This window comes from Limanda limanda, chromosome 2, assembly GCF_963576545.1.
Source record: "Limanda limanda chromosome 2, fLimLim1.1, whole genome shotgun sequence".
In the NCBI taxonomy this organism is placed as follows: Eukaryota; Metazoa; Chordata; class Actinopteri; order Pleuronectiformes; family Pleuronectidae; genus Limanda; species Limanda limanda.
The window spans coordinates 28,430,630-28,451,599 of NC_083637.1; the positions used below are offsets into that span (position 1 = coordinate 28,430,630).

Below are 20,970 nucleotides of genomic sequence, written 5' to 3' on the forward strand. Positions count from 1 at the left end.
TGCTACAGAAGGGCCTGCGAGAAATTGAGTGAATAATGAATGCAGCCAAATCAGGTCTCCACCAACTTTTTGGGATTACTTTTTTCCCAGAACTCATGTAGATGTCAATGCAAAGAGTTTCAGTGAATAATATAATGCTACCACGACTCTTCCAATATGAAAGTGAAGATGTTTTTAGCTCCCACACTGTAGCTGTCACATTCAAGATGAAGTTAATTAAAGGTTTCAAATGCTTGAATTTGCTTGAGAAGTTGCCATAATTATTTTTCAGATATATACTTTACTCACAATGAAAACCCCCAAATCACCAGATATACTGTACATTGCCTCGAGTATTGGTTGGTGTGCTATGTACATGTTATGCACTTGGGCATAAGATACCAGATCCACAGCATTCCTAAAATTCAAGTCCATGTTGAGCAGAAAGATGTTTTAGCATTCTGCTAGTTTCTCTTCCATTCTTTAGACATTATCATTATCTGTCTTAGGACTATCTTCTTCTTTCATGTTGCCAGTTTCCAGAAGCGTAGAGTCATTTTAAAATGTGAGACATTGACAGAAGGAATCGATAAACTTGGAGGTATTGGATTCCAATGGTGTAGACATCTTGGAACCAGTCCTCAAGGGGAACTGGTCGATTCTCATAACTACAAATACATATCCATACACATCATAAAAGGTAACTCCTACAATTTGTTCCATTTTACAACATCGCAACAGGTCTTTGGGGAGTAGAACTGCATGTGTGACAACATTTTTATAAAGCCAGTTGTGTCTAATACATGTCTTTAAGTAATGTCACTTGGGGCTGGAGTTGATACGTTTTTAAATGGTAAATGGTAAATGGATTTGTATTTATATAGCGCTTTTCTAGTCTGATGAAGACCACTCAAAGCGCTTTACAGTACAGTTTCACATTCACCCATTCATACACACATTCATACAGTGCATCTACTTGCAGCACTTTGTTATTCTATGGGGGGCCATTCAGGGTTCAGCATCTTGGAGGACACTTCGGCATGCAGATGGTTCAGACTGGGAATTGAACCGCCGACCTTCGCGGGCGGCCACAGCCGCCCACTGCTAGCAACTGCTGATATTACACACCTGAACCTTGCATTGTGGGTAATGTTTTGACAAGGTAGAAGAGTGTTTGAAGATATTTGCATCAGTGTTTCATTGTTTAAAACAAAACTAAAAGTTTGACAGGGTCAAATAAGTGCTTGGCCTAATTGGTGAAATTCTCTTTTAATAGGAATTAATGTGAAAACAGGTCTAAGTGGAGGGTGGACAAGAAGGTTTTTCTTAAACCTTTAAGTAACTGACTTTGAGTAAAACAAAATGGAGAAGAGACTGTATCCTTACATGAGTTATTGATTATGTTGATAATCAGATCTCATGACATGTTCAATGCTCATTCTCAAACCTTATAACAAAGAACAAAAATGTAAGAAGTTTAGTGAACAAATATTATGTTGTTCATACAGTATTTATTTGTGTTTCCAATTGTCAGTGTTTATTATATCATCCTCTGCATTAGACAATATAATAAACTGAATGAAATCTTTGCCCAGAGATGGTGATTAGATCACTTATAATTACCAGGATAAGTGGGCAAAGGAAATAAATGTCCCTGAGGGTTATTTTACAGCTTTAATGAGTCCTGTCATATAGTAATAGTTATAGTTTTGACTGCATTCTGCATTTTCTGTTGAAAAAAGGGTCATACAAAGTTCAGTCTTAAAACATCAAAACACCCACTGACTGTCATTTTGGGGAAGAAAGGAAGACAAAAAACCTGACCTGAATTGATCCCTCCTCCTCCCTCAGGCTTTTTCTTTCTTCCACTAGGCTGTGCTGTGCTTCTGCTGCTCAGCAGGATTTCACCTTCACTGAACAGAAAACCCACTTTCAGACCCATGAGCGCACACACGCCTCTCAAAATCAGTTTTTCACCAAGAGAGCTGCAGTTGCGGCGGCTTACTCATCCCCTCCTGTGTGTGTGTTTATTTCATCAAAGTGTGAATGTGATGTGTTTAGCTGGTGAGAGGAGGAGGAAGCAGCAGGGACTGAGTGTGGACATCAGACAGAACCAGGGACACTCTCACCTTCCTCTTTCCAATCACTGACACCTCTGTCTCACTGTCCGACCTTTCTCTGAAGTCCACGTTCCCCTTTTTTCTGTCTGTCTCTTGCTTTCGCCTTGTGTTCTCTACCTCTATCTGTCCCACAGATATTTTCTATTCTGTTTACGGCTGACATCACAGAAAGCAGCCCCTCACAGATACAGTTCTGTAGAGTGTCATGTTCAGAGCTGAACCCAGACGATAGAAGTCAAGCTGCTGTATCCTCCCCTCTGTCAGACACGTGCATTGGACAACAAGACGGCCCAAACAGGCCACACAGATGTCAAATTATCGGTTTAAAAATATGTAATTTGTCCATAGTCTTGTATATCAATATCAATGTTGAGTGTTCACGCTTAGCCGCACTCAGCAGCTAAAGGTTGCCAGTGTCTCTGTGGCAGATGTCGAGCTGTGGTTCATTCAGAGCAGTTTTGGGTTTCGCCAGAAAAGGGCACAGTCTATGTTTATATTCAGGAGAGAAACATTGTTAACTGGCATCAGCAGCATATTGGAGGAACCGGTCGGGAGCAGATATGACAAGAAGTTGGACAGTCGGGTAGAGAACAGAATAAATCTACCTACTAATTCTATAAAATTCTGTCTTTATGTGGAACACATATCTCAGAAATAGGTCATCTGATCAACTTCACACTAGGCATGTTTATTGTAAATTACGCGAGACATTTTATTTATAAACATTTTATAACAGCCGGCGCTGTGTAGCAGTTATTAGGGGCCGGGCAGTGGACAGAGTTGAACATGTCTTCTTCTATGTCATTTTGATTGACATTTTATTATTTTTATTTCACCATATTAGACTGACACATTCACCGGAGTCCTGGATGCTGATCTCTGTCATGCCAACAAAATGTTTAGAATCCCTTCCTCTTAATTTAGTCATCACAGTAAGGGCAAAACTTTTGTTTTGTTGCTGTAATGCTTTCTATTGAGCTGAAATACAGAGCTTTTATTATGAAAAGTTGTGAACTTGGGTCTAAAGGTTGTGTCAATGAAAAAATGACAGCAGTTCAAGAAATCCTTCAAACTTGTACTTATATAAAACTCAAATATAACTTATGGAATGACGAGGAATAATTCTGAAGTAGCTCAGCATCAATTTTTTTTATCACAGTGCTCGTGTTTGTTTGAGGAGCTGAGCTGATACAGGCTTCATGTACAGACGAGTGACAAATTAAATTAAAGAGCAAGTGGAGCAGTTCATGTCGAAAATGAGCCTGTCATTAGGGCTAATTGCTCGGTCTGCATTAATCCAGCTACTCCCCTTCTCACGGGTATCAACCAAAAGACACTTCTCTTCCCTGCAGGGTCTTGAGCAAATATACCAGTCCTGAAACAGCTGTGTCCTCCTGAGTCCTCCATTTTTCATAATTTGTGGTTTGCAACTTTATATAATGTCACTGCTGATGTGACATTGTCATTCTTTATGGTGTCACAGTGCAATATTTCATAATGTCAAACTCCTCAGACACAATCTATGACAAGATAGTGATTTCATTGAACCCTCTCAGTTTGATGGTTGCGCAGGGTTTATACAGATTTTATGTCTGATAGCAGAAATACACAAAAGCTAGAGGACAGATTACCTCAAAACTTGAAAGAATGTGGTATGTGTCAGGAAAGAACTTGTTTAATTTTGGTTCAGGTCAAGATCAGGGGTCAGCTCCAGTATTCTTTTTTTCACTCTAATATTAGACGATAGAAAGTTTATCTACTTTTTCATCGATTTCTCAGAGTTGAATTTGTGGATCATGATGAAAATGATCTGTTTGAGGGACTTATATTTATGAATGTGTGCTATTTGATGTACCTTCAAATATAAATAGCATTTAGTGAATTTACATTTTTTGTAGGGGACTGTTGGGCCTTGGCGAAGGTATGCTGTCTACACCCGGCTTTGGCTGAGGGGGTAGAGAAGAATGACCCCTTTCATGCCAAAGACTAAATGGATACTTCAGTTCAGAAAGGTGGAGTTCTGGGGGCACCTGGCTGTCTTGAGCACACCAGTGTAATTAACACTGAAGACTTACCGTGTCCCGGAGCGTTTTCAGAAGCTCTTGCAGTGCTACTTGGACAAGTTCAATATGCATTTCACCTGCCGGAACTTCACCACAGACTGGCAGAGGCTGGAGATGGGCTGTGTACCTGGCTGCACAATCTTAGTGATTCTGTTTCCGCACTGATGAACCTTCTGGTTAGGTCAGCAGAGAGGTTGCGTCGAGGTGCAGTACTGGCAAGCGGAATCCAACAGGAATCCATCAGGGCATTTATGGATGATTTCACCACCACAGCTAAATCATTACCAGAAGGGAGATGGATTTTGGAGGACTTGGTCGAGCTCACCGACTGGGCAAGGATAGAGTTTAAACCTGCAGAATTCAGAAGCCTGGTAATGAAGAGGGGCCTTATCCAGGATTGGTTATATCTTTAAATCGGAGAGGGCATCATCCTGACTGTCCAAGAGTCCCTGAAGAACTTGGGGGAGTGGTAAACGGCCAAACTCAATGACAAGAAGAGTCTGAAAGGGATTCTCATTCAAGCTGAAACCTGGATGACATTGCTTTTTTACAAGGTACCCATCTCCACTATTGAAGGGCTGGAGAGGAGATGGCTAGGCGTCCCGAGAAGTTTCTGCTCGATTGGCCTGTACTGCACAGGCAGCAATGTGCTGCCTGCCAATACATAGCAGTCCATGATGTTGTGAGACGGTAAAGATAGAAAAGTTTGCCAGGCAGACATTGAGGTCAGAACAGGTCGCAAGTGGCCAGCCAGCATAGTGCTGAGGATTGCCTACATCACTCTTTCAGACGTTTGGTCAGTAGTCCAGAGCAGGCTAGGTCTGGGTTGCTCCACCAGGACAAGCTGGAACAAAACTAGAGCGAAAGAGCGGCGTGGCATGGTGCAGAGGGAGGTCCACGAGGCAGTGGAGGAAAACGGACATGTAAAGGCAGTAGCCATAAACAAGCTGCGCTGCTGAACAAGTTGGGAAGGTTTGCAAGGAGGGCACTGACCTGGCATGGAAGGACACCGGATTAAGTTTCTGTGGTGTTCAGTGTATGATGTCCTGCCTCCTCCATCAAATTTCCGCACGAGGATTAGCAGAAAGCCACACCTGTACACTCTGCCAAAGGCATGCCAACCTTGAGCCTTTCCTCTCCTCAAGTTGATCAAGTTCGGCAGATGGTGGCAACATGGGCAGATCTTGCACAGTTGGCTGACGATGTGTCAAGCAGGCAAGAAAGAAGGCAAGACCGCTTCCTAATGGCCCTCGTTTCATCCACTTTCTTAGGCCAGGGGAGAGTGCAACAACAGAGATGAGGAGCAAAGGGGCTCTGTCCACGGCAAACGATTGGGAAATGCAGGAAGTCCTTAAGATGAAGCTCAAATTCTCTTAGGAGATAGCCCACAGTATCTCAGGAGACCTGATATCGCCATATGGTCTAACGTTACCAAGCAGGTGGTGCTTATTGAGCTCACAGTACCCTGGGAAGAGATGATAGAGGAGGCCGAAAGCTAAAGAAATATCAGGACCTCATCCTTGGGAGCCAACACAATGGATAGAAGGCCTGGAACCTGCCTGTGAAAGTTGGCTGTAGAGCTTCAAAGGGCAGTAACTCTGGAGAGCCCTTGGAATGCTTTCACTGGAAGGTCCAGCTAGAAGGCGGCTATCAGCCACTATTACCAAGCAGGCAGAGGAGGAGAAGGAGAAGGAGTGGTGGCAGAGCCAAACTGGTAACGGGCCAATAATATCTCAGGGTTGAGTGGTGGAAGCGGGCATAGTACCAGGACACTGGTGCTACCATTGAGCTCCCGGAGATGTCATGGGCTTAAATTGATGAACCATTGAGAAAGGGGGGTACCCATTTGAAAACCTCAAGAAGCCACTCAACTAAGGCCCAGTTTGGAGAGGTGCAATGAGGAAGGAAATTAAGGAGATAGTAATGCCACTGTCTCACAGATGGTGCAGGGGCACAGATGGTGCATGGGCAGTTACCTGTAAAGCTAAGCCAGTTGCGATAACCTTTTTTTAAAGGTACACATAATGAATTGGATGTTTGTTTCTTGTAGTTTTAAAACGTATGACTGACAGTAGTGATCCACTGTCTCCTCAGTGTCTTGCACAAAAAATGAACCCTTAACTCTGCTGTTTATTTTTCTCATATCCTCCACCTGTAAGATCCTCTTACTTTATATGATAAGTAAAATGAACTTCTCCATCCACAGTTTGAAATTTCAAGAGAGGAAGATGAAAGTTGACATCATGTTTGGCTCCTGCAATGAAGGCTGATGTGTGGATGCACTGACGCAGAATATGTCCCACATAGTCACAACCATAGTCTCTCTAACACATACATATATGTACACGCACACACAAGCACAGAATGTTTCACAATCCATCTCAGTCTGTTTTTTATAAAGCATTATATTTCCACCCTCCTCATGTATCCCACTCCTATTGAGTTTCTCTCCCATCTTTACTAAGGAGCGTGAACTTTCATTTAGAGTGCATTATTTCTTGTTATATTGAAGCTTTTCCTAAAACCTCTCTAACATAACCCCTGCTCACATGTAAATCTGTTCTTTCTTCAAACTTGTAAACAGATGTACATTTTCTGCTCGTGTTTTTCAGGTCAGTCCTGCTGCTCACACTCATGAAACTTTTTTCTATTTGTCCAAACTAGAGTGGCAATCACTGGAGTGTATACTTCCACCAAAACTCCTAATGAAACCACATTAAAATGTGTACACACTCAAGAATAACATTCTCCTAAACGCCTCATTTTTTCCTTCAAGATCCAAGAATTATTCTCAACGAAAGTTTTGAAGAATGCTCCATTCAGATCCACACAAAATGGTATGACTTCTTTGCTGATCAATACCATATCCTTCCACCAAGATTTCTGCCAAACCATTTAGTCATTTTTTGAGTAAAACTGCTAAACAGACAAACAAAGAGTGAGTTGAGAGGATAAGCAACTCAGAAGAAGTTGTACTGTGATATATAAACACTGAAATATTTCAGTTTGAAAGATGAATAAATGTGTGACATGCCCATGCATACTGTGGTGCCTCATGTTCAACCAAGTCCAGCCAAAGGCAAAGTAAAATAAGTCATTCCAAATCTGAACATATAATGAAACAAAAAGTATCTCAAAATGAAAGACCTAGCTTGTAACTGCTTCAGAGAACATTTGATGTGAAGTAGTCTGACATCTTCCTCCAGTCATAGTCTCTGTTTTTACTTTGCGGTCACTGTGACAGTGAGAGAGTGACAAGCAGAGGTCAGAGAGCGGAAGCTGACTCATCAGGAAGATGTTGCATTAGTGACCACACCATCCATCCATTAGCGTTACCACTTATTCTTTTGAGGGTCGTGGGGGGCTGGAGCCGATTCCAGCTGACAGTAGAGTACACACTGGACAGGTCACCGGTTTAACACCCAGAGACAAATCTAACCCCTGTAGAAACATTTAGTTGGTTTTAGTTCATTCTCTTGTAGAAACTCAGAACTCTGCAGTTTCACAGTCATCTGTGTTTTTACTGGTACCTGCCATCATGTGAGGTGGGACTGACTCTGGTTTTGATTGATACTAATTCTGTTTAGAAAAGTTGACTTCAAGCTTGAAGCAGTGTCACAATACATAACCTCATATAAGCAGATACAAGCGTCAAAATGAAAAAAACAGCAGGAAAACTACAAGAAAGTTAATGACATACTGAGAGTTCCTTATGTGAGTGGAGTATAAAGCTAGGATGATCAGTCGGTATGCAGTAAATTGCCACCCATTTTCATTGATGCTGTAGATCAGATATTAGTTAAATGTTTTACAAACGAACATCCAAAATATTGGGTCATGGCTTCTCTAATTTAAAGAGAAGTGTAAACTGAATATCTTTGGGTTTGTGACAACATAATAAGGCGGCAGCTTATTAGGAAGAGATCAGCAGATGAATGTGTAATACAGAAAATGTCCAGTGGGGTTGTTGCGTTTGTGAAAAACAGCAGGCATTCGTTAAATGGTAAATTGTGGTTGATTCAGTGACCTTATGTCATTTCTAATTCTTCGAATTTTGGGTTTCTGGGATTGTTATATGGGCATTGTGTATTTCACACCAGCTTCTCTTTTTCTCATGTTTAAGTCTTGGGAAGAAATTCCTTCACTAAGCCCAATACTTTAGACCAAACTACATTACAACTCAGATCTTTGTATATGTTTCCTCTTTTAATAAGTCATAACTTTTCCTTGGGAAGTTAAGAGAATGATTCTGGAATCAGAAAAGAATGGATCTGAATCAAACCTTCCACACCCACGTGTTCAACATGTTCAACATGTAGCCATCTGAGGGAAGAAGCTCCCTCCTTTTCAAAGCTTTGACATTTTTTGTTAAATCTATAAGGCTTCATGGATGAGTGACTAAACACCATCAAGACAGCAAATTATGTGAACACTGAATCATCACCTATACAACGTGTCATCTGTCATTATATGTATATAAATATATATATATATATATATATATATATAATGCTGGTTTTCACCCAACAGGTTTGGGTATATATATTGTTGTTTCATGTGTATATTCTTTGCCCATATTTGGTCCATTGGTCATTATCTCCAGGCTAAAATCCATTACTCATGTTAGTCAACCCCCTAAACCTCATCCTCCACATACACTAATGGGAAGACATCCACTGGTAATGGGACTCTGAGGAGCAGGCTGAGACGTACAGTAACAGCTTATCTCCAGACCTCTCCTCTCTGTCTGAGTGCTTTGCACCGAGCGGAAGTCACTAATTACGATCCCTCTCTTATTGCAGTCACCTGTACGCTGACTCGCCCAGTGCTGCCCTGTGCGCCTTTTCAGCTCTGTAATATCAGTTCATACAGGACTGTAAAACATTAGTGTGTCGTCTAAAGTTTATCTGTTTGTTTTCTGGCAAATAGTTTCCTGGAAGTATCAGAGGGGTTTAACTTGTATTTCAAGTGTCCTGACATTTATCTCTTGCTACATAAAAGGGTCTACTTAGAGCACCTATACTAAAACGTCCTCCTTTATACCACAAGGCTCTTTGGATATCGGATGTATACAATTTTGGTATTAAGGGGCAATAAATGTGGATCCTCGCTCCACTCTCCATTTTGGGTTTCCATACATCCCTCTCCGAGGTGCCGGGCAGGAAGACGGGAAATGTAAAAGCTGTACAGCTGCACTCCCAGATTGCAAAAACAGATGGAATTTCAATGTGAGTGATAAGCGGTGGGGAGGCTGCATGCATAGAATAAAAGAGATTGAGAGAGTGCGTTTGTGGGTACCGGGATAGAAGGCATGCAGTGGGTTTGTGTGTGTGTGTGTGTGTGTGTGCCACAGAGAGAGACATTTTGAAGGAAAAGATGTATTTATGGAAGAAGCAAGATTTTTTTTTTCAAGTCTCCAGGTTCAATAATTCATCCAGAGCAAGCCATAACAAAACATATGTTTTTCTGTGTGTGTGTGTGTGTGTGTGTGTGTGTGTGTGTGTGTGTGTGTGTGTGTGTGTGTGTGTGTGTGTGTGTGTGTGTCTGTGTTTGTGTGTGTGTGTCTGCGCATGTAATCTGTGTTATGTCACCAGTTTCAGGTGCATGTGTGTGTGTGTCTTGCATTTGATGAGGCCCCACTCGGACTTTTTCAACTTTCTCTCTTAACTCTCAGCCTCCTTGGTCTCCTCGACTTTATTCGTCTTAACTGTACTGTCATTTTTTTTGTATTCTTCTCTCGCCGATGTCTTTCATCCATCTATCTCCTCCCCCACCCCCCACTGCGTCTTCTCCACTCTGTGAATAATTCAGGCCTGCAGTGCTAGTATATTTTTGGTTTTTGTCACCTCTGCAGTAACACAAACACAACCCATTGCAGTAAGCATGCCCGCATACATACATACACACACACACACACACACAGCCAACCAACAAAGCTTTTGACGACACCAAAATAGCACCAGAGACTGAGACTCGCCAACTACGAATAATTATCCTGACAGGGTCTTTACACCATCTGTCATGTTCAACAGTCATTTTATCCTTTGTTAAAATAAAGACATTGATCAGTGCAGTTTAAAGAAATTACACAATACAGCTGAAATAATCCATCAACTGACAATAATGCTTATCGCTTACATAAAGAGACAAACAACCATTCTCGCTCATGTTTACATCAACGGCTCAGTCTCCAGTTAAATTATCCAGTTGGAAACACACAAACTCAACTTGATTTTCTTGTTAGTTTTCGGACAACAAAGCAGCAGCATGTCATCAGCACTTTAACCTTTAAATACACGCTAACTTTTGCAGAATGCACATATATAGTCAATCAATCTGTGATATAGTCCACATATTTTCATATTGTACTTTTTTTTTTGTATAGTTATTCTCTGTTACTTTTGTTTCGCTGCAATCACAAAGTAAAGCTACGGCTGCTTGGATTGTCATTAATTTTGCACCAGTTTGGCTCCAAAGTGCAGTGTTGATCAAACTTTGATCTGCTGGAAAAAAAACTGCAGAATGGTCAAGAGATCCAAGTCATTAGGATTCTTCTGTCGACCAGATTTCATGTTGATTCATCCAATATTAATGGAGATATTTCAGTCTGAAGCTTGGTGCTGGAGCCACTGTTTGGCTGACCGACATGGCCATAGGCTCTCAAATGTGAGGATGCACATACAGCTTTTCTCTCTTTGTTAATTGAACATCTTTGGGTTTTAGATTGTTGGTCAGATGAACAGAAAGAAAAATGTAAATGTGATTTCTAAAAGGTTCACTCACAAGATTTTATAGTCAATCAAAACAATGAACAGATAAATTAATAATATGAATAACTGCAAACCACATGGATAGCAATGGCACACATCAATTCCCCATTTGTTCCTCTTTTCAAATCCTATGTGGAGCAGCTAGAGCATCACTTTGATGGAAACAATGTGTTTCATTGGGTTCGAAAGGAATAGATGAGAGGAAGAGAAGCTTACACAGCCATGAAACGGTCATGTTGGACAAGTGGCATGGTGAAACGTCTGTGAGGGAGACACCGGTGCCCTGCTAGTGGCAGCCAGTGGAACTTTTCTGAATGTGTCGAGAGGCTGTGACTGATTTAAAGTGGAGCTCCCCTCTGGGGCTCGGGGCTGTCTAAATGTTAATATATGTCTGTCTGACATTCTGCTGCTGCAGCCACTGGACTCTGGACCTCCACCGTGAGATTAGTGTAGAGAGAGATGGAAGCGCTGCCCTGAGGTGGATATGAGAGAGAAGTGTAGATGAGAGGTGAAACAGAGGTTTGAGGAGAGGGAGGGAGGGAGGGAGATCTGGAGGAAAACCGTTTTATAATCAGGGTGATAAAAAGGATTTCAAGTGAGGGAAGGTAGATTCCAGGGAGAAGGAGAAATATAAAGATTGTTTTGAGAAAAAGAAGGAGGGATGTAGAAAGGAAGAATGGGTCGAGCAGACTGGCATAGCTGCAGGGCTTCAGGGGCTTTGGGGGACCAGAGGATAAAAACCTGCCCCGGGCCACTGGACCAAAGCCAAGACTCTGACACCTGTATGTGTGTGTGTGTGTGTGTGTGTGTGTGTGTGTGTGTGTGTGTGTGTGTGTGTGTGTGTGTGTGTGTGTGTGTGTGTGTGTGTGTGTGTGTGTGTGTGTGTGTGTGTGTGTGTGTGTGTGTGTGTGTGTGTGTGTGTGTGTGTGTGTGTGTGTGTGTTTGTGTGTGTGTGTGTGTGTGTGTGTGTGTGTGTGTGTGTGTGTGTGTCCAGCTGAGAGCCAGCAGGCCACATCTGTTCACCTGTGCAGTCCCACCCTGGCAGGGACTGTGGTGGGAGAAAACCAGCTCTGAACTGATACAAATTCAGGCGCGGGTTTTCTTTGCTCCGCAGCAACACAGCTGTCACAATCTCTTGAGTTTCCCTCCGTGGAAAAACTGCATTTTCAAATGGTTTGATTATAGGTTCATGCCAACTAATTATGAATTAATTCTCAAACCATTAATGTTGGTTTGTAAAAAAAATGTTCGGGAGCTGAGAAGTAGATGGTTAATTGGACAGAATTCTATCACTCTGCCAGGTTTGAGTATCAGTGACACGATGAGGCTAATCACTTGGGTTTTGAGTTTTGGGATTTTTCTTGTTAATAGCCCGGTGATGTGCAGAACTGAATTTGGGGCGATTTGGACAAACAACCACATCTCTGTGCACCTAAGGCTGGGACTCATCAACGTGAGTAACTTTGGCATGGACTGAGTCGAACTTGTCAAAACTTCGAATAAACATGTAAACAGCTCTTTGTGCAGCAGTAGCTTTCGGGCTCTGTGGACTGAGTCCTCCAGCAGGTCAAAGATTAACTACTGCTCATCACTTTTACAGTTTCAGGAAGAAAACTACAAACATCATTCACACAAAGCAAGCAAGCAAAAAAGACATAACAATGGGGTGTTTACTGTAATTTAAAGGTAGGTCTAAGCTATAAAACATCATTACAAACAGGAATGCATTAATATAGATATAACTGCAGAACAAAATCTTCATATAAACTAGTTGAGACTAAGCAGTAAGGTTAGCCTCTCCAAAGCGTTGAAGACAATTTACCATTTAGAATGAAGTCTTCACTGTCGGTATACATTTTTAAAGGTAAGTTGAAAACCCACTTGTTTCCTCAAGCTTTTTAATGTCCTAAAGTTATTATAAACTTTTTAGATTTTATTTGAATTGATTTCATTTATTATTGTTCTTGTCTTTGATTTAAATGCACTTTACGAATAATCTTGACTGAATTAGTTTTAGGGTATATTTTTCATTTGGTCATAAATCTGTATTAATTTACATTTCAGCACTGGGGTTATAACAATCCTTAGGGAACATGACTATCTACAATCTGTCATTTCATCCGGTCGACCTAATGATGACGGCCCTGGGGTGCTGTTGTTATATCTGCTGCGCTTTTTGTGTGTCTGCATTTGAGTGCATCTCAAGCATCTATGGAGAATTATTCTGTTTGGTTCTATTTAAATGTAGAGTGTCAAACATGCTGTTCTGTCCTGTTCCTTTTTGGGTATTCAACATTTCTAGATGTGCCTCTCAACTAAAGTTGCCTATTTTTACTCACCAGGCAGGAAGCAGCGATCTGAGCAGAAACACAAGACACTCCAACAAGTTAGCCACTGCAGAAATAAGTTTGCAACAACAACTCAGATCCCGACAGATCCTTCATTTGAAACGCATGGAAGAAATAGACTGCATAATGATCATTATTGAAGATTTTTGGTTAGAGAAGAGCTGATGCTTTGTTTTTTCTTCAAGCTTACAGCTTTAAGTCGCTGTATATTAGACTCAGAGCAATGCACACACACACACACACACACACACACACACACACACACACCCACACACACGCCCTTCCCAGCAATTCAAGTCATCCAGCCTCACTGAATCAAAGCATTAAACATAGTACAAATAGTCAAACTGGCTCTTACATCTGTCATTATGACAGTTTATAACAGTGAACTCTTGTGTCCTTCCTCCAGTTTGATTGATTCAGTCATTTATGGCTCTTCAAAACACACAAATCCAAAGTGAGAACACTCATTTCTTATTTGATCAAGAGTTGGTTACGGAACATGTAACAAAACTTCTCTCAGACATTTCTCTCTTATTATTGTTAACTAATATTAAATGAAACACAGTTTACAGTTTGGCATCAGCATACAAAAAGAGAACTTGACTATACAAGCTATTATGGCTATAATAATTGGGCAAACACTGGCCATGGTGTAACTGTTATCTGTGAATGCAAATATTAAGGGTCAGGCCCACTGATGATATTGAACATGTGATCCAGCTTCTGTCGTTCTACCCTGAGCTTTACAGACAGCTCTTTCTTACCTCTCACTACCAGCAGGAGTTTGACAAGATGTATTCCATCAATACTCAGTTAAGTCATTTTGCATCACCAACAATTAGATGAAGAATTTGTCATGTAAAGTGTAACAGGCCTAATCAAAATGGCTCGGTGTTAATGATAAGATTCTCAGTAGAAATAGAAAATGAAATGTTTTTTTCTGCAAAGCTGTATATTCCACTTACCGGCACTCAAAGAAAATCCTGTATTATTCCTTAATGTGTAGCAGATGTCTGAAATACGATATCTTCACTGTGACTCCAACTGCACATAAAGCTAATTATTGATGAGCCACCCTCCTACACATTCTTCACTGAGAGGGATCTCAGTCTTATTCAAATTTTTACTGCAATAAAAGATGTACAACACTGATCAGTTTCTGATCCTGTATTACCCCTGTATGTGTGATATGTCTTGAGATGTAATTTCCGTTTCCGGGCCACAACATGTTTCCCGTCATCAAATGAGAGAATACTACATTTCGCAATGAGTAGTAGTACAGAGACTAAATGTGCCCTGGGAGGTGTGTAATTTAATTGCCAGATAATATGGTGATGGCTGGAAAAAGACCAGAGGTGGATGATTTGGAATAAAGTTGAAATAGACATGAAATAAAATTTATTAAAATAAATTAGCGTTTTAAAGACGAGTGCCGTCGGGGGCAGCAGTGGATATCTGCTGGCCGATGTTGACAAAGGCCCCAGGATCGTCAAATTTGCTTTATTTTTAATATATAAAGAATCAGAGAAGCCCTTATGTTGAGCCTTGAGGCATCCCACAAATTAAGCGTAATGTAAGTTCAATCAGGAGGTCTACTTGTATGTCCAATTCATTCACAACTCTGCCTGCTTTTCCCTGCTTCTTCTTATCAGATGACTGAGTGTTTATGGTAATCCAATCCAATTTTGCCATCATCTCAATCAGCCAGTCACGTTGCTGTTCATTTTATATCTGTTCATCTGCTGTCATTTCAGCGTTTTACTGCAACCCTCCTCCTCCCCAGTTACCTCCACTTTCCTTATTCCGTGGCCACTCATCTCATTCAGATCATTATTTAGATCCCTTCAACCACCACCAGTGACTATATTTCTTACCTTAATGACATCACAAGGGGTCTAATGGACTCTCATTTATATCACTTTCATCTCTTTCTGTGCACGGAAATGCATTTGGCTCACTTTCCAGTTGCAGTCTCTCCTGATTGAAATGTCCTTATGTTCTGACATTGTCGCAGCCCCTCAGCCATGAATAATGGTACAAATCAAAATTGCAGTAAGTTCTTGAGAAGTCAGCTGATTTGATTATAAACACCAAATGAACAGGGGGAGGGTTAATGTGAGTAGTTTAACGGATTTAACTATATTTTGTCACATCCACCATCTCAACTTTTGTGTCACGTTGCCTTGATGGAGCCTCACAATTTTTTATTTGTAATGAGGGACATTGCTTGGAGGAAGGAGTAGCATGATAAATAAGTGGTGGATTTCTGTCATTTGTGGAGCTTAAGAGGACATCACAAAAAATAATACTTAAATTATGGGACCGGGGAAGCAGTGCTGTAATATCCTAATGATGTTTAGATGGAGTTGCTGCCTCAGAGACATTTGTACAACCACTGATTTGTCAGATAATGATTTGTGTTGTTTGTCAGATTTGGCAGCAAACACACAGGCTCAGCTTGCTCTGTGTGTGAAGTCAGCATCAAGGCACTTAATATTAATCTCAAACTTCAGACAAACGTGTTCAGTGATCAAGGACGTTCCTGCTCACCTCTGAGAAGCTGACAAATTGCAAACGCTGTGTGGAAACTTGTTAAATGTGGAATCTCTCCCTCTTTTTCACCTCTTTTTTCTCTCTCCCCCTCCACCTGTGTTCCTCCTCTCCTCTTCCACAGGCCGACTGTCGCTCCAGAGAATACCTTCGCATACACTTCTCAGCTGCAGACACAGAAATCAAAGAATGAGGTAAGTGACAAAGTCTTCATCATGCACGTCTGTGTTCTCACTTTCCTGTGCGAACATTCACACGTGCAACTTTTCTGTGTGTTACCTTGGCGAATAGTGAGAGGAGTAATTTATACAGTCTTAAAATAGGATTAAAAGCCACAGCAGTGAGTCACTGAAGAATCCCCCCTAATCCTACAGTAAACCCAGGTTGTTAAAAAGCCAAAACAGTCTCATCTACTTTGCTGTTTAAATTAAACAAATTAGGTGTCGAAGAGGATAATGCTGGTGTCATCAGAAATGTGTTAAATGTACAAGAGAAGAATTCATGCTCAATTTGCACAAGATTAGATTAAACCCATGAAATTATAGATATACTATATGTAACAATTCTTAATATAAAATGTTCAAAAATAGGTGCACCTATGTTGTACATTTTGATGACTTACATCAAAATGATTTCATTACTGTTCAAACACAAGGAAATCCTGAATTTTATTTAAGGTAACAAGCCATATACTATTGGATGCCATTTAATTGCGTTACATTTACTCTTGGCTTTGTACGTCTATGCAATAACTTTGACCTATGACAAAGGAAAAACACACAGTGGTCACTCATAATGGATCATGGTAAATGGTCTGTAAGAGCTTTTCTTGATGACCGGTCAAAGAGCTTCACAGTAAAGTTTTTGCCTTTCACACATTCACATACATCTATCACTTTTCTCTATGGTATTGGGGGGGTCGTTTACTTTGGCATGTGGAATGGGGAAGATGGGAATCGAACCACTGACCTTCTGGTTAGAGGACGAACACTCTAACAATGATCCACAGGCCCATCCTGATGATTAACTGTTCTTTCTTCAGTCACATGACTTAAACTTTTGTTGTGTTGGCGCCGTCATTTCATGTCCTCTGTCAGCAGGGAGGTCAGAGGTCATGTAAAAACAACCATTCAGCTGCTTGAGACTAACTGTCGTTTTAAGATGGGGGCTTGAAGCCTGGCTTCCTGTTTCTGTGACAGCGTACAACTCTACTCTGCAGCACGAGAGGTTGAAAGTTTGGGAGTTTAATCTCCTTTGACAGGTTCTCTGCATTTTGGGAGGGGTGAGCATGGGGCAGAGGTGAGGCAAGGACGCTCGGGGTTAGGCAGAGATGCAGAGGCAGAGAGAGAAACATGGCTTTGATCCTGTGACTCTCATCTGAACTAACAGGCAGCGCCGCTCGGTTCGGCCCAGCCTGCCTCATTAACCGATCAAAGCTGAGGACCGTTAGCACGACTCAGATACTTCGAAAACCCAATCATCATTCACCCCCTTCCCCTTTTAAAGCAAAGTATTTTCAAACATGCACAGAATTGAACATTCGGGATCCAGATGCAGCTCCTCATGTTCACTCATGTTTATATGTGCACTCACACTTGTTCACACGAGGATGTGTGCACACTCCCATCCCTCAGCGAGCCCCACTGGGAAGCATAATGGGGTGTCCATGTTGATCCGCTCAGCAGCTCCCTGATGTGGTGAATCCTCTGAGTGCACTGCTCGCTTTGATCAGCCTCTCCACAAAGAGACTGAGACAGGAAGAGAGGCTTTGTGCTGAGTAGGCAGGGCTGCAGCAGGTTCCTCCAGGCCCTAACCCAGCACTACCCTCTCACTCACTCACTCCCTCACTCACTCACTCACTCACTCACTCACTCATCAGGCTGCACACACTTTGGATCAGACGTCCTGTACAGTACCAACAGGAGCATGTGGGCTAAACCTACCATCCACCCATTCACACACACATGCATACAGGGCAGCACTGTGCCAGCTGCGATTGCCGGCCCATTAATGTTCTGTTTGAATTATACTCGTTACTTGATGAAGAATAAAATGCTGGAAAGCAACTGGTTTATCTCTGGCTGTGTTTGGGAGACCCCAGTGGCATCGTCTATTACCACAAAAACGTTGTGGTCATCCTACCTGGTTTATCTGCAAATAAGATTTCATAGTCAATGTTTTTTTATGAAAGTGAGTTTGCTTTATTTTTATTACGTGCGTGGTGTCTTTCCAAAATTTTACTGGAATTCAAGGTCGTAGGTTATTGTGCTTAATTTCTCGACTTGTAACTATTGAAACTTGAACCATGCAGAATCAACATGCTTTTGGTTATGAAATGAAAAAAATAAATATATATATATAATTCAAGGTGGAGGCAAAAATGTAAACGCTTCACACTGTCGGAATGTGAGGGAACTTGTTGGATCTCCTGTACGTGTTTTAATCATCCAAAACTGCAGGATTATTAAATGGGATATTTCTAATCCATAAAATGTATTATTATTTTTTGTGAGTGATCTCCAGCGCGCTCTGTGCCTGATGGCACAGTCATGTTCACTGCAGCGATTTTACACACACAAACAAACTGTATGAAAACTAAAGTTGGACTTGATGATACACTCACAGTGTCAGAAGATATTATTTAAAAACTATTAATGACTCGGCTCTGTAACTCCGCTGTTTAATGGAATCTGAACGGGATTTGCTGTAAATTGTTTTATATCTTTTTCAATTTAGGGTTCATATGAAACAGTTATGTCACGAGAGCACAACTCACCCTGTTGTTTAATGTTAATGAGGAAGTGAATCAAGAATCTGGCTTCAGTTCCCCACCGCACGTCTGCATCGTCTTTTTACCTTCTACAAAATGTTCGTACACATGGATCACAGTTACAACAAGTTTGCTTTTATCCCAACGTTTACGTGATTAAAGGCAAACGCATTTTTCAGGCCCTTTATGGTGCCTAAGCAACAGTTATAAATGAGGCCGCCTTGCCGTGGAATTACAAAAGATGAGGATGATATCAACAGTGCTTCTGCTTGTTGCTCATAATTGTGATGATCAATGAGTCATGACATGAATGCAGTAAAATCCCTGGACAGGATTTTAGATACTTTCCAAACATCAGTTATTCTCAGCTAATCCGAGCGTTTTCTCCGTTTGTCCCTGAATATTCAGTATATTTTTGACGCAGGTCCATATTCACTTCCAGATTAGTTACTGAACATTTTCTTTTATTAAAGCTTTGTGTGATGTGTGGCCTTGACGGATGCGTGTCTCTGAATGCTTTTTAGCTTTAATTTATTGTTGTGATGGTGATGCCTGCAGCAACCGAAGAAAAGGAGTTTGTTAGAAAAGGAGTGAAATTATTTTTAAGGGACGATATTTAGGAGTCGCCTCATTACATTCCTGACGGGGTTTGGAAAATAGCTTTGCAAGGAAGAACCGTTTTCTATGAAAACTGTGTGACCTTTGTTTTCTTTGTAAATCATTTAAATGTTTCTGAAAATCCATCAAATATCTTTTGCTTTGGAGTTTCCTCATGAGCTCTCTAGATGCTACCAGGTAATGATTGTTGACGTGTCAATACACAAATTGCTGTGTCTCTTCAAGGTGTCTTTAATGAAGTCCCTGTTTTGGAAACATTCTCCACCAAGAGATGCATACTCTAGTCAGACAGAATAGGAAAGTCAGACTCCAGCTGCAAGCTCTCCTGTTTGTGGTCGAGCTCTTCCCAGTGTTCACCTGCACACAGGCCCGGGGGGGCGAGCGGCTCCACAGCGACTGTGGTCCGTGTCCCAGGGTGGCAGATTCTCTGTCTCTGTCAAAGAGAGAGGAGAAAGACATGAAAGATGAAGCAGCAGGAGAGGAGATGAAGAGATCCGAACAGAAGAAGGAATCAACGGGGGTGCGGAGGGAGGAAGGGAACGAGCAACGAGCATGGAAAAATCAATGCCTGTGAGAGAGAGAAAAAGAGGAGTGAAGACATCAGTGGTTAGTGACAGAGTGATATGCTGCTCGTTCCTGGATTTAATGGCTGCAAAGATCATTTTGCTGTAGAAAATAGATACATTTCAAATTACCTCTTAAAAAACAAAGAAATCATTTGAATCAACAGATTTAATTTAATACCAGAATCTAAATGCAATATTAAGTTGTTGTCGAGGCGCATTTTAAAATAACTTCGGGTATTCATATGTCGCTGAGACCTTTGACCACTGAAATTAAATCACTTTATCTTTGAGTCCAAGCGACAACTGATCAAATGTCGAAGAAATTATCTTTAGTAGTCTTGAGATATCACATTCAATAGACAAGAAACAAGTTTGTTGTGGCCACCTTGATCTTTGACCGGCCAAATCAAGTCAAAGTTAATTTTGCCAGATGTAAGAACATTCCTTGGTTAGTCAATATATATAACATTCACACGAACATGAGGTCACTTTGACCTTAATCTTTGACCTAAAATCCAAGTTCAAGTGAATCTTTGTGCCAAATGTGAAAGGATTGCCTCAAGGTGTTGCGGAGTTAAACATTCACATGATACAAAATGTGCTTTGTAAAGTCACAGTGTCCTTGACCTCTGATTTCGACCTCCAAATTCTATTATATCATCCTACAGTGCAAATTAATGTTTGTGCCACATGTAATGACATTCTCTTTGGGAATTCCTGATATAATGAGATCAAAACAACGCGGGGTCATGCGACCTTGACCTTTTTACCTTTGACCACCAAGATGTTATCAGTTCATCTTTGAGTCTAAGTACATGTTTGTACCAAATTTAAAGACATTCACTGTCTAATCACTAGCTGTCGCGGAGGCATCAAAAGTAATGCAGAAGGGCAGGATGGTGATCATATATAAGATCCTCACATTAACTTCAATTCTCCCTTTCTTAACAATTATCCATGTCATTGAGTGTGAGTTGTCTTCATGGTTTATTGTGGCAGATCTTTACATACCATATTAACACAGTAATCTCAAACCATCAAGTTTCCACTATGGGTATTGTATTAATTGAATTCATGCTGTTGTACAAACTGTACTGCCCTTTTCAAATCATTTCTAAAATGTCATGGAACATGTGTGGAGGCAGTCGGCCCAAGGTTGGGCCAATGAGCTCTGTCGGGAGCC

At 41.1% G+C, this 20,970-nt stretch overlaps 1 protein-coding gene across 1 annotated transcript in view; it reads left to right on the top strand.

Annotated features, from left to right (window-relative positions):
* The window catches only part of LOC133026350 (endonuclease V-like), a 64,615-nt gene that overhangs the window by 20,475 nt on the left and 23,170 nt on the right, over positions 1 to 20,970 (top strand). Inside the window, exon 8 of the mRNA XM_061093242.1 lies at positions 15,958 to 16,027. Coding sequence (XP_060949225.1) covers positions 15,958 to 16,026 — 69 coding nt within the window. The 3' untranslated portion in view covers position 16,027. The remainder of the gene's footprint in view (positions 1 to 15,957; positions 16,028 to 20,970) is intronic.